Source organism: Cebus imitator, unplaced genomic scaffold (assembly GCF_001604975.1).
Source record: "Cebus imitator isolate Cc_AM_T3 unplaced genomic scaffold, Cebus_imitator-1.0 Scaffold188, whole genome shotgun sequence".
Taxonomy (NCBI): Eukaryota; Metazoa; Chordata; class Mammalia; order Primates; family Cebidae; genus Cebus; species Cebus imitator.
In genome coordinates, this window is record NW_016107503.1 from 4,428,200 (window position 1) to 4,442,120 (window position 13,921).

Here is a 13,921-nt window from a genome sequence, read left to right on the forward strand (position 1 = left end):
AAAAAAAAAAAAAAAAAAGAAAGAAAAGAAAACAATAGAACCATGTGCATTTTCAGCCTGTGAAAGTTCATCCAGCTTAGGATATGTCATTTTTCAGTATATTTCAATAGAATGTTTAAAAACAAACCCAAAAAGGCAATGTTGTGGAACTACTGAAGATTTTTCCAGCCAAGCAAGGACATGATCACTGCTGTATTTGGGGAAAATTCACCTGCTTAGGTATTTACAAAAACAGATGTCTAATAAAGACCTTATACAATTTCTTACCTGGCTATCATATCTGCAGCGTAAAACCTGAGCTTTCTGGGTGCCTCAAAAATAAATCAGATTCCTACTCTTTCCATATTTCAGATCCAAAACTTAAGGTGTTAAGAGTTTGGTACCGGCCGGGGCGCCGTGGCTCACGCCTGTAATCTCAACACTTTGGGAGGCCAAGACGGGCGGATCACGAGGTCAAGAGATCAAGACAATCCTGGCCAACATGGTGAAACCCCATCTCTACTAAAAAAATACAAAAATTAGCTGGGCATGGTGGCGTGCACCTGTAGTCCCAGCTACTCATAGGAGAACTGCTTGAACCCGGGAGGCTTGCAGTGAGCCGAGATTGCATCACTGCACTCCAGCCTGGAGCCTGGTGACAGAGCAAGACTCTGTCTCAAAAAAAAAAAAAAAAAAAAAGAGTTTGGTACACTGCATTTGCCAGTATAGGCTGAAGAAGTGTGGCTGAATGGCCGTAAGTCTTTAGGATCCAAAAAACCCAAGTGAGGAGTTTGCTTCCCACAAAGAATGCTTCAGAGCGTCTTTTGGCTTGGGACGAATAGAGAGCGGAGCTCTGCAGAACAGACAAGGACAGGCATGGTGCTCAGGACCCTGCTCTCGCTTCTCCCTTCCTCTTTTCTCACAGGAAGGACCGTGTGAGGTGGCCAGCAGAGACAGAGGCTGACTCTGGTTCATCCTGGTACCAATCAAAGAAAACGACGCCAAACAAACAAAAGTAAACCCTAAAACTTCAAGCACTAAATGCTCAAGCTCCATCCAGGAAAAGGGGTCAGGAGGATTTCAAGTAGAGCAGCTTTAGGGACAGCAGAAAGAAAAGCCTGGTGGTGTAGCTGGCCTTGACAGGAGCATGGTAAGAAAGGAAAGGAAGTATCTAGTTGTCCCCGCAGCAGCCAGTCCCAGACACACAGGCTGCTCCTAGAAGCTGTTCCTAGTCAAAGGGAGAGGCAAGGCCATCCCTGAGAGGAGACTGAAACAACTCCTTCATTCACCTCCCCCAGGTGTTCTAATCCTCTTGTCTGTGAGCAATGCAAATGTTGACTTCGTTCCAGCTTTCACCTTCTATCCCCAATCTCTCTGTTGGAATTGCTTGTAACCTGGAGTGCAAGGTCCCCAGGATAGGAACGATTATCATCTTAATTCCCTTTAGAAGAAAAGATGCAAAAGGTGATGGCCTGATCCTCAGGTCTGATATTGACTGGGATTCCTAAACTATCTTTTGCCCAAGCCACATCCCTGGCCAACCTTCAGAACTGGAAAGGTTTCAGTTTTCTGTCTCCTTCCCCTATCTGCCCTCTGAGAATCTGCTGCCACTTGGAGAAATGTCTATAATATGAATAGTGAGTTTTTAAATTTTTTATTTTATGAGACAGAATCTTGCTCTGTCACCCAGGCTGGAGTGCAGTGACGCAATCTTGGCTCACTGCAACCTCCGACTCCCGGGTTCAAGTGATTCTCCTGCCTCAGCCTCCCGAGCAGCTGGGATTACAGGCATGCACCACCATGCCTGGCTAATTTTTGTATTTTTAGTAGAGACAGGGTTTCCCCATGTTGGCCAGGCAGGTCTCAAACTTCTGGCCTCAAGTGAACCACCCTGCTCGGCCTCCCAAAGTGCTGGGATTACAGGCATGAGCCAACGTGACTGCCAGGCCAACTTTTGAGAAGATAAAGGCGGGCCCTGCGTCTGGCTAAGCCCACAGTCCAGGGGGCAAATGGGGATGGAGTGCTTACAGCACAATACAATGGAAAAACCAAAGGTTTGAATCCTGGTTCAGCAACTTTGGGAAGGTACTTCACCTTTCTGAGCTTAAATTTACTCACTTGTAAAATGAAAATGACAGAAAGCTATCTTTTGTGGAGGTGCTGGGAGGATCAGCAAAAGTGTTCCAAGATGCCACACACGCGTGGGCACCGAGAACACAAACACGATTCCGCCAGCTTGGAGCTTTGGACCAGTAACTGAAGATGGAAGCGCAATTACAATAGAGCGTGGTAAGTGCTAATGCAGGGAAACAGAACGGTGCCTGGAGATGGGTGCCATTACAATTATTTAAATCTTGTCTATTTGTCTATAGCCAAACAGCATTTGAGATAGCGTTATTGTTTTCATCCACTGATACTCTGTGATTTTTTTTTTTAATTCTCTGCCTTTCATCCCATTAGGTTATGTTTCCATTCAAGCAAATGCCAGGTTGAAAGGAGGGACGGAGGAAGGAAAGAACATATTCCAGGATACACTGGTAAATTGTCTTCTCTTCCCCAAGAAAGAGTAGCTTCTGACCCTTGGAATTTCTCTAAAGTAATGTTTTCAGGTAGGGAAGGGCCGACCAGACAACTGATTTTTGTTTTCAGTTCAACGAGTGATTTTGTTAAGCTCCTATGGTTGAGAACAGTTTTCTACACCCAGCGGCTGCCTGTTGGGTTTCTCAACGCCAAATTCCTGCTTCCAAGTGTCATAAGGTATGTATTTATCCTTATGTCTTAAAAATAGGCATATTTTTAAGAATTTAGGGATAACTGAAGGAAACCTCTAGAGATAACTAAGAAAACCTTGGGTGCCACAAATCCCAGAGCCTGGAAAACCACCTACCTGAAGAAACCACTTATGAGCCACTCTACTTCTTTGTGGGTCCTTAGATACTTTTCGTTAGCAATCCGAATCTGGATCTGGGGGGCAAGAGCAAAGGGTCACCTCCATGAGGGGACAGATTCAGGGTTCAGCCCTGGAGATGTGACAGGGCTGCGGGAAACAGGTGCGCATTTAACCCAGGTCTTTCCCCAGGATGCTTGAAAGTTTAAGCCACCCATCTTCTTACAGATAAAACATCATTCTGCCGCCTGATGTTCAGGCTGAGGGGTCTTAACTATGGTCGGCTGTGTCTGGCGGTAATTTCGGCGCATTTCAAAGGCCAAGTCCCTGAGGTCGTTCTTCCTGCACTCCAGATGCCCGTCGGGCTCTGCGCTGGGCCCAGAAGCCCAGAGGTCCGCCCGAGGTCTCCCCTGTGCCCTCCCCACTTTATAACAAGCTCCCGCTCCCCTTCTCTCGGCGGCCCTCTTCTCAGTCTGGGGCCCCCGTCCTGGGGGAGCTGCACTTTGGTGGACGCCGGGTGGGGGCGCTGGCGCACCCACCTTGAATTTTCTCAGCTGCTCCAGCTGAGCCGGGCTAAGCACCCAGGGGTCGGGCAGCGGCTGCGCGTCCGGGGGCGTCGCCATCTTGCTGCGGTCGTCAAGGCGACGGGCCGCGGACTGGCGAGGCCCCGCCCCAGGCCCCGCCCTTCCCCCAAGCCCGGCCCCTTTAGCGAAGCGGGGGCGAGGGGCTCGGGGAGCTGGGGGAAAGGGAGGGTCCTTAAAGGATCGCCTTTTCCGGATTGGAGGACTGATTCATGGACTTAATTGTGTGTGGAATGAGCCCTTCTTGACCCCACCCAACCTCAGTTCTTTTTCTTAGCTCTATAGTAAAACAGGAAAAAAAGGTCTCCCAGAATCTAGTTCCAGACACCCTCACCTGGACAGAAGCTAGAGGAAGCCTAGTACTGGGGAAAGAGAACCCAGGCTTCTTCTCTTTCCACTGGCCCAGAAGTCAACCCGTCCCTCTGTCCTGTAGACATTCGACATTGGAGCCGTGGATTCTTCAAACAGCGTGGAAGCACCCCAGAACAGAGAGTGGGCTGAGTTCTGCAAAGGAAGGAACGTTCTCTCCCGCTGAAGATGCTGGAGAGGACCTGGGGGACATTCTGCCAGAATTTCCCCTCTTGGACTGACTTTTTTGTGTAGATTAACTTTCTCTTCACCCTGGGCTCCTCACAAATTCTAAATTATTTTCTTCCACTCCCAACTGAATACGGGAGAAGAAAGGGAATTTGATCTTCAAGATTTGTTCTTCTAGTATCTAATTAAGAAGAGAAAGTGAAACATAAAGCCAGAGAGCTGAAAATAGCCACGAGAAAGGGCGTGAGCCTGTCTGTCAATACACACATGCCGAGCTCCCACCCCGCAGAGATCGTGCTCAGCAGAGGCCTTCGGAGATGCAGGAGAAGAGGGAGGCTGTTTTTTCACATTTGTGAATAACTGCCCCAAGGAGCAAGAAAATAGCACTAGAAACAAGCTCAGCATTCCTCCCCGGCCGTGGTGGGGTTGTCATTGGTCTGCCTCTGTCCTTTCCAGCAAAGACTGAGGAAAAGAAATGAAAGTGTTGGCAGTTCCCAAGCCAGGGAAAACCACAAGAAGTAAATTAGGTAGTGGGCTACAAGCCTCTTCCCAGGAACCCCATCTTGGTTAGAGATCATTCTGGTTGTTTGTCTTTTTTTAGGAGAGAGAGTTAATAGAGTGAGAGAGAGATAAGCTGCCATCTGTCAGAAGTGATTTTTTTTTTTTTTTTTTTTTTTTTTCCAGCGGGAGCAAGAGGTTAACCAGTGATAATGGTTCCTGTTGGCCAAGATCTGTCTCTTCTCCCCACACTCCCTCCAGAGAAGCTAGTGGTGGTGGCCCACCAGAGCTGTGCTAGCCAGTACAGTCACCTCGAGCCACCTGTGGCTTTGGAACACTTGAAATGTGGCTGTAGGTGTTAAATGTGCGGCAAATGTAAAATACATACTGGATTTTGAAAGCTTAGTATAAAAAAACTCATCAATAACATGTAATTGATTTATATGTTGAAACAGTATTTTGGATACATCAGGTTAAAAAACATTTATTATTAAAAGTAATTTCACTTCTTTCTTTTTGCTTTTTTAATATAGCTACTAGAAATTTTTTAACCATATATGTGACTTGTATTATATTAGATAATGCCAGAGCCTGGACCAGCAGACTTACACACACAAACACACACAGCCATGCACAGTGTTCTCTACCTCTCCACCTCCAAGTATAAAATGATTACTATCCTCCCTCTGTAAATCTATGATCTTCTTGTGCTTTGAAAATCAATCAAGACTTTCTTCACTGATCACATCCTATAGCCCAAATACCCATATATAAGAGGGGCTACTTTATTTATTTATTTTTGAGATGGAGTCTCACTCTGTTGCCCAGTCTGGAGTGCAGTGGCACAATCTCAGCTCACTACAACCTCTGCCTCCCAGGTTCAAGCTATCCTCCTGCCTCAGCCCCCCTAGTAGCTGTGATTACAGGCACGCTCCACCATGCCCAGCTAATTTTTGTATTTTTAAAGTAGGGACAGGGTTCGCCATGTTGGCCAGGCTGGTCTTGAACTCCTGACCTCAGGTGATCCACCCACCTCAGCCTGCCGAAGTTCTGGGATTCCAGGCATGAGCCACCGCGCCCGGCCACTTTTAATTTTTTTAACAGCGTCTCAGTACTCACTATTATGTACTGTGTTGGCCTGTTTTATTTTCTACTTGAGGTGGAAGCCCCTTGAGGGCAGAAAGGTCATAGAATCAATTCTTTGTGCACTCTCATCAATTCTGCTGCAGATGTCTTCACTCTGTATTCAGTCAGTGAAGCCAGTTATTTGATGCCCACGCATACCGCCACTTTTTGCCCTTTCTGAAAAATATCCCAATCATCTGGCATTTCTCATTTCCTAAGAATCTAAAACCAGGATCAGAGCTCTACCTTTATAAATTCAATAATCTTTGTATGTAGGGCAACCTAGCTTTGACTGCAGAGGAATAAAAAAGAGGGTGAGCTTGCAGGTGGTGGGCAGAGAAAGTAACTTGGAAGCCTCTCTCCCTCCCATACAGAAACTCCCCAGAATAGGCATCTGAGTCTCAGGGTTCCCCTGTCTTTACCTCACAGGACTCCCATCCCATGACCTGAAAGAACACCAGAGATGTGTTCACAGTCACTCAGCAAGGAGGGTCTGATGAGAGGTCCTACTCTTCTCCCCTAAACCCTGCCTCTTCTCTCAGACTGACACCTTCAATCTAGGGACCACAAACTAAGAAAAGGACTAGAGGCATTTTGCTGCCTGCAGCTGTCTCCCCAATTACTGACTGGGAGGAAGAGTGAGGGGAGTTCACTTTAATTCATTTTTGTGAATGTTTAATATTTCAATTAATATGATTAGCCCCAAGCTTGAATGAGCAGCAGGGCGGCAGATCTGCTGAGAAGACATAGAGTAATGAGATCAACAGGGCCATAGGGTCTTCCCCTTCTCCATCCTCAGAGGGCATGATCTGTTTAGCATCTCCATAAATACCAAGATCAGATTAGAAGGCAAGGCAAGGAGCAGTGGGGGTGGGGTAGGTGAGTGGAAAGTTACTTTCAGGATGTGTTTGCCCTTCGTGATTCCCTGGCTCTGCCACCACTTGTGTCTTCTGAGCACCCACCACTGAGTCCTCTAGCACCTACCCCGACTGCTACCCCATTTTAGGGGACCCTGCAGGGGGGGACCTGAGCATCCATGTGAGGAACTGTAATCAAGTCTGCACCCATACACATTCCCTCAAATGCAAGCACCTGTGAGAATGTGGCTCCAGGCCACAACAAAAAACCAGGCCAAGGAAGGATGAGAGGTGACAACAGAATGAAGCCAAAAAAAGAAGGGCTCTCTCTCATCCAGGGCTTAAATGGAGACAGAAGATGAAAAAAGGCCAGACTTTACCACTGCCCCCATTCTTAAGAGGAATGTTTGATGTGGGAGTTAAATGCGTGGACTCAGGAGCCAGACTGCCAGGGCTCCAATCTCAGCTAGACCTCTTTCTAGCTACATGGCTTTTGGCAAGTTATTTCAGCTCTATGTCTTGGTTACCTCTTCTCTATTTGGAGATAATGACAAAATCTACATCATAGGGGGGTGGTGAGGGTTTAGGAGTTAGTAAATATAAAGCACTTGGCACAAAGCCTGGGACACTGTAAGAGCCATGTAAGCACTGGCTGTTACTATTATTTCTCCTCCAGAAGAGAAGACGGCCTGCCGTGCTAGCTCAGGAATGGGGGCTCCTGGGATTCGGCCGGGACACAGTTCAGAGACACGAGTGCCTCTGTGGAAACAGCAGCCCCAGCCCGGGTAAAGAAGGGAATGACAGGAAGGCAGGGTGCTGTACAAAAGCCTAGAGCCCCAGGAGACACCCCCCCCCGCCCCCCCGTTGCTGAGCACTGACGAAAGCAAGGGCTGGCACCACTGACAAGGTTTGATGTCTGCAGATAATCCCTGCACTGAGGGCATGCTCTGAGTGGGCCCAGTGCATGGAGGGGTCAAGCTCCCTCCGGATCCTGGAACCTGCCAATCATAGAAGTATCCATGTTCAGGGGAGCAATGGTCCCCGAATGTGCCTCCCCTGCTCCTCTGTGCTACCTGACTCAGTTTGAGTCCCACCCAAGGAACCCCACTGAAGAAAGAAGCAAAGGAAAGAGTAATTGGGTTTCTGCATCCTAAGGGGGGGAGCTTGACAGCTGTGGTTCTTCCCACTGAAGGAATCAGGAATCCACTGTGTCAAGTGGTTTTTTGCATGAAGTGTTTGTTAAGCGCCTGCTACGCATGAGCAAGACAGGGTGCTAGACACTGTGAACAGTAAGATGCTGAATTAAACGGTGTCCTGGTCTTCAAGGAGCATACAAGTGAGAGCGCCTGCCGTGCCGCCTCCACGGCCTTCCTGCCCACGCACTTATACACACAAACCCCCCAGAGGGAGAGAAGGGGGAGTCGGCAAATGCCAGAAAGCTATCGTTTTTCTTGATTTCTTTTCTGGAAAATGTACAGCTCTCTTTCTGCATTCGTGTCATCCTGCTCTCCCCTTCCCCACCTTACTTTCCATTTTTCCTCTCTACATTTTTTTCTTTTTCCCCCAGACTGTGCGACCTGCTTCCCTCTCCATCTACACCTCCTTCCCCTTCAGTCTGCCCAACCGTCCTATCCCATTTTCTTTCCCCTCACTTCTTTCCTTGACTCTCTACTCTCAGGGCTCCCCAGATGCCGGGCTCCCCTCTTTCCCCCAACCCCCATCTCCTGAGTCTTCCAGCACCGGGGACAGCTCCAGCCCCCGGAACAATGGACCCCACTTTAGGGTTCCTCTATAAATTCTCCATCTTAGTGCTTTGCCCAACTCCTGACTGGGGAGTAAGATGGGGGAAGGGTTATTATCAACAGGACAAGCTGCTCTTCTGGGGGCGGGAAGGGAGTCAGGAAGGATGGCGATAGAGAGAGGGCGTGGCTCTTGCCTGGATTGTGCGTCCCTCTCTAGGGTAGAGAATTTGTATTCGACCCCTGAGACTGACATCACTGATGTCAGGGGAAAGGAGGTGGGAGTGGGGAGGGGGGTGTGGAGGGGGGAGGTTTTTGTTGAGGAGAGCGCGGCCGGAGAGCAGAGCTCCGGGACCCAGGTGACCGGGAAAGCAGGCAGCCCCAGCGGCGGGAGCAGCCGGCAGCAGCCCAGGCCCGGGGCCCGGGGACCGGGGTGGGGGTGGGAGGGGGGCTGAGGGGAGGACCTGAAGGGGGGCAGCAGGGCAAAAGGGACCCCTGGAGCCCTGCCGCCATCAGAGATCAAGCATCTGGCATCAGGGATCTTCGGACCCAGCAGAAGGATCCGCCACAGGGGAGGTGTCCTCCCCAGGGAAGCCAACGAGAGATTCACCTGCTCCACATCAGGAGTGGGCCCCCGTCACTGACGCTGCTGGCAACCATAGCAGGCCCCTTAACCCCTCAGTCTCCTCCCCATCACCCTCCTCAGGCCCTTTCCCCACCTTCAGCTCCCATCTCAACTCCCAGTTCCCAGCTCTGTAAGCCCCAGCGCCCAGGCTACCACCTCACGCTCCAGGTCTTGGCCACACTCACCCCCATCCTGGGACATTTGCCAGATCTCTGGGAGGGAGATCGTTTGTTTGGGCTATGCCCCCTGGTGGCATGACAGCATCTGCCTAGACCCCTGACCCCTAGCCCTCAACTCCCTGGGCCTCCTTTGTGTGAAGAGCCGCCCCTCTGCTCAGCAGCGTGGTTGGGGGCCAAAGGGAAAGCCAGCCCTGGCTGGGGCCCCGGCCCCCACTACTTGTCTCCTTGCTGGGCAGCTCCCCTTGGCCTTTGGGCCTCTCCCTGATCCCCTCGGCCCCTCCTCCTGGGCCGCCTCAATGAAGGAGCCGGATGCCATCAAGCTGTTTGTGGGGCAGATCCCGAGGCATCTGGAGGAGAAGGACCTGAAGCCCATCTTCGAACAGTTTGGTCGGATCTTCGAGCTGACTGTCATCAAGGACAAGTACACCGGGCTGCACAAGGGTGAGGGTCAGGCAGGCTGAGAGGCTGGGGTGGGCCGGGAGGCTAGGGGTGGGGAAAAGCAGGCTGGAGGGGTGGAGTGGCTGGGAAGGGCTGACGTGGAAAGAGAAGAGTTCAAGGCTGGAGAAAGTGGATGGAGGAGCTGAAAAAGAACTCAGCTAGAGTGATCAGGAAACCCGGGTGAAGGACTAAGGAGGGCCTCTTTTGGGTGAAGAGTTGTCAGGAGGGCTGCAAAGATGTGGATCCCAGACATGGTGGGGGGGTGTTGATGTCGTGTGGGATGAATTCAAGAAAGAATGGAGGGACAAGAGAGCTGGTTTGGGAGATAAGGAGCTGGGCAGGGGTGTGTGTGTCTGTGTGTGTGTGTGTGTGCGCGCAGCAAGACTGAGAATCTGAGCAACCTGGATAATATTGGGATGGGGGGTCAAGACCCAGGGTCAGGTGCTCAATGTGGGAAGCATGGAGCTGGACTGGGCAAGGCAGCTCCAGCAGTAAAGAGAGGGACTAGAAAGCGCAGCATGAAGGCTGGAGATTGCTAACGATCTGGAAAGTGTGGGAGGCTTCGGAAGTTAAGAGTGAGGAAGAAGGGAGGGTGTTCCTCAGGCCTACCTGAGGGCCCAGGGCCGGGCTGTGCAGCTAAGAAGCAGGGGGTTGAGGGGGGCGGTCGGTGTCAGCACTTGAAGATCTCCATGCACCACGGATCCCAGGGGCCACTCTAGCTCCCCCTCCACCTGGCACAGGGAAGAAGCAATCGTGTGGCTAACTGCTCTTCCCTTCCCTTCTCTATTTTACTCTCTACCCTCCACCTGCCTATGTGGGAGTGGGGGAGAGCTGAGGAAATGGGGAAAATGGGAGAAGAGAGGGATGATGGTGATCACGACGGAGGGAGGTGGAGGTGAGGGAGAGAGGGAAAGGAGAGCAGCTCGGCGGGAGAGAAAGCCACATTACTGGTACTTGTCTGGCGGTCACATGCCCCTTCTCCTCTCCCCACACAAAGCCCATCTCCCGACAGCCCAAGTGTCCTCCCTCTTCCATCACCACCCGTATTTAGGCCTCCGGTGTCTGCCTTACTTCTGGGGCAGAGTGTCTACCCCTTGGAGACACCTCCCCACCCCAGCAGGCAGAAGACGACAAGAACGGAAAGCTTCCCAGTCCTCGGTCTTTGGAAGGAAGCCTTTCAGAGAGGGGAGATGGAGGACTCACCCCCCCGCCATGTTTCTCTGCCCCTGCCCCTCCTCAGGATGTGCCTTCCTGACATACTGTGCCCGGGATTCAGCCCTGAAGGCCCAGAGCGCCCTGCACGAACAGAAGACTCTTCCAGGGGTGAGTCCCATCCTTTGCAGGGCCGTGGGCTGGGAAGGGCCGTGGAAGTGGCAGGAAGCTCACCACCCTCCCAAGACACTGAATGCATTTTCTGCCTCCTCATCACCAGGAAGTCCTCCTCTCTCTCTAGCATCCGTCTTTCTTGCTGTAGACACATGCATTTCTTGTTACCCGAAGAGAAGGAAAGCAGCGATTAATGGAGTAAATGTGACTTTTGCCAGGAGCAGATGCAGCCCCTTCCCCAGTTCCCCCCCTGTCCATGAGGCTACACTAGAGGGAGGACTTGCTGGTTGGAAGGTGTGGGGAAAAGTCTCTGGACACCAAGTGTGGATCAGGGTGAGCAGAAGGCACCCAGGCACTTTTTTGTCACTCTGGAAAGGCAGCCTGGGTGGCTGTGAGATTAGGGAGGAGTGCCTGCGACTTGAGAACAGGCAGCTGGTGCTGGCTAGATTGGCATCTTGGTGCTGGTTCTTGAGCTCGGACAGGCTCCCTTCTGTCACCCAGGAAGAACCCCAGGAACAGAGCCACAGAGCATCAGGGCAGGGCAGGGCCTGAGCAGGTCTGGGCTGGAGGTAGGCCTGGGAGTAGCAGGCAAGGGCAAGGACAGACATTGTAAAGGATCAGGACTGATGCCATCAAGTATGCCCAGGGAGACAGGGGTGGCCTCGGAGGTGGCCTGTCTCCTGCAAGATCCTATCTCTTTGTGTCTTCTTCCCAGCCAGCCTTGCTGACTGTCCCAAGCCTGGGCTGGCAACTGAGGGCGGGAAGAAAACCTTGGACTGTCCCCATCCCCCAGTCACGGAAGCTGGAGGGAAAGGATGTCCCCATTCCCTTTGCTATCTGTCTGCTATGCTTTCTCCCAGACTGTGAATCCCAGCAAGTGCCTTCCTGAGACCTAACTCCGTCCCCACCTTCAGTAAACATTTGCTTAGCAGCGTCTGGGTCCCAGAGACACATCTGTCCTGGCCTTTACTCCTTCTCCCACATGGGAAGTGGAGAATGCTGCTGCTTACCCATCTCTTTCTAAGAGGGAAATAGACAAAACAGATGGGCAAAGGGTGGGTGGGGACCTGGGAAAATTAGAACCGCTGCAACCAACCCCAACTTCAAAATCCACCCCCTGGCCCTTCTGTGGCCTCAAACCTTTGAGTACTGCTAGGAAAGCAAAGCCAACAGCAGCAAATCCACCAACACCTCCACTCCCAACGGTCTTATCCCAGCTGCTGGCAAGAATAGCCATTGCCTGCCACAGCCAGGGTTAAGGGCCTGTGCACGTGTGTGAGCAGGCTACAGGATCCAAGGCGAGCGTGTGTTTGTGCGCACAGGCACGTGAGCTCCTGACAGGCCAGATGTGTGGGGTGAGGGCACATGCATCCCTGGGAAGACTGGTCCCCATCCAGTCCCAACTTGCCTTCCCTGCTTTTCTCTGTGGAGGCCCCTCACAAACCAACAGTTTTCATCTCCATCCTGTTTGTCTTTTTCTGTTGTCTCCCTGCCTTGGAGCCCCTGCAGAAATGAGAGGGGGTCAGAGGAAAAGGTAGAGAGGATGGGAGTGGGGACATGGATGAGAGACAGCCTGGGAATGGGCATGAGCCCCAAGGGCCATGTGTACCACCTGCGGGCGTCTACCTTGGGTCTGTGCCCTGGCGGCTCAGGCAGAGCTCCATCCTGGGTGTGGAGAGCCGAGGCCCGCTCTTCTTGAGGAAGTCCAACCCAGGGTGGGGGTGAGGAAGAAGGGCACCCCAGTTAATGATTGTCTAGCCCTTGTCCAGAGTTCCCAGGTGACACTGAATTCTCCACTTTGGCCCTTGCCCCAGGGGACAGAATCCAGAGGGACCTAAGAGAGCTTCCAGTAGGAAATATGAGGGTTCCATCCTCCAAGAGGGACCCCCATGCAAGGGGTTTGAAGGAGCAGACCCAGGGCAGCTGTAGGGACGTCTGTGACCCTTTGTCTCCCCTAGGTTGTCTCCTGCCACCTGCATTCCCCCCTCAGTGTGTGTATTTGCACGTGTGTGTGCGTGCGTGTGTGCACACACGTGTGCAGTGTGCGAGCTACTGCATAATTATGTTCTTCCTGTGTTTAATCTCCATGCCTTCCTACTGCATGTTTTTTTTTCATGGGAGACATTTAGCACCCTCTCCTTGCTCCCCATCTGTCACCCCAAAATCTAGAAGGCACCACAGTGCTAGGGTGATACATTGGGCTGCAGGGAGAAAAAGCGTGGGGCCTGGGCCTATAGCTGTTGAGCCCATTTCCTCTTCTCTCCCCTAAAAGCTCCCAGGAGTGGCTCTGCCGCAGGTCCCTGAACTTGTCCTGTGGGCAGGGTGTGGCCTCCTGGAGGCGGTGGAGTGGGGGTTGCCCTCTGTCCAGCTCTTCTCCCTTCACCCTGAACCAAAATCCCACTTGAGGGACACAGGCCTTCCCTGTCTGCCTGCAGTCAGGAAGTTGGATTCTGGCCCACGGAGAGGGCCTGTGAGTGGTCTGGGACGCCCAGAACAAGCATGTAGCCAGAAGTGGCAGGACCCCAGCCTATACCCTCAAAACAATTAGATTTTGTGAGAACTGTGAGCTCTTCTTGGAAGTGGGGTTTTTACTATTGGTGAGAAAGATGAGGGCCTTAAAAGTGACCACGGTGGAGTAGCTCAGCGATACTGGTTTGGGGTATAAATAGCCCCTTCTTCTTTGGGAGGCCCAAGGGAGGGCTTGTCACCTGGTGGGTAGTAGCTAGGGAGGAGAGGCGCTGTGCCTGGTTGCCAGGTAAACAGGGCACAGCCGGACTCAGGGGAGGGGGCAGGTGTGCCGGAGCTGAGCTAACAAAGCCTGAGCTCCCCACAGGAAGTGCCAGGCTACGAAAGAAGGAGGCTGGAAATGGGACACTGGGGTGCCAAGGGTCCTGTCTGTGAGGGTGTCGGGGGAGGCTGCTGTCAGCCTAGTCCTTGCTGTGGTCTGTACACTTGTGTGTCTCTTTGTGAGAATCCACATCCACGGTGGGTATTTCTCAAGATGCTCTTTTTGTGCCTAAGTGCCTATGCTGGGAAGGAACTGCATCCTTTCTCTCTGGGTCCCAGATTCCCATCTCCATCTAGAACAGCAAATCCCCAGGCCTGCTGGGAAGGGGCTAGCAACAAGAATAAGGGGCTGCAACCCTGGTT

At 52.0% G+C, this 13,921-nt stretch overlaps 2 protein-coding genes across 10 annotated transcripts in view; one reads left to right on the forward strand and one right to left on the reverse strand.

The window, feature by feature from the left end:
• The window catches only part of RIIAD1 (regulatory subunit of type II PKA R-subunit domain containing 1), a 12,105-nt gene extending 4,140 nt beyond the window's left edge, over positions 1 to 7,965 (reverse strand). Inside the window, exons 1-5 of the mRNA XM_017546233.2 lie at positions 7,848 to 7,965; positions 7,344 to 7,462; positions 6,035 to 6,053; positions 3,406 to 3,602; positions 2,867 to 2,943 (exon numbers count right to left, since the gene is read on the reverse strand). Coding sequence (XP_017401722.2) covers positions 2,867 to 2,943; positions 3,406 to 3,602; positions 6,035 to 6,053; positions 7,344 to 7,462; positions 7,848 to 7,965 — 530 coding nt within the window. The remainder of the gene's footprint in view (positions 1 to 2,866; positions 2,944 to 3,405; positions 3,603 to 6,034; positions 6,054 to 7,343; positions 7,463 to 7,847) is intronic.
• Positions 7,966 to 8,355: 390 nt separating this feature from the next.
• CELF3 (CUGBP Elav-like family member 3) overlaps positions 8,356 to 13,921 on the forward strand; it is a 15,116-nt gene continuing 9,550 nt past the window's right edge. For 4 of the 9 annotated variants that reach the window (XR_005203061.1, XM_017546238.1, XM_017546241.1 and 1 more), the window contains exons 1-3: positions 8,356 to 8,562; positions 9,343 to 9,448; positions 10,686 to 10,768. Coding sequence is in view for 6 of the 9 variants with exons in the window: in XM_017546238.1 (XP_017401727.1) it covers positions 8,371 to 8,562; positions 9,343 to 9,448; positions 10,686 to 10,768 (381 nt within the window). In the remaining 3 variants the exon portion in view is untranslated. Of the gene's footprint in view, positions 9,449 to 10,685; positions 10,769 to 13,921 lie in introns of all 9 variants that reach the window. The other 5 variants (XM_017546245.1, XM_037744889.1, XM_017546244.2 and 2 more) reach the window with 3 other exon arrangements.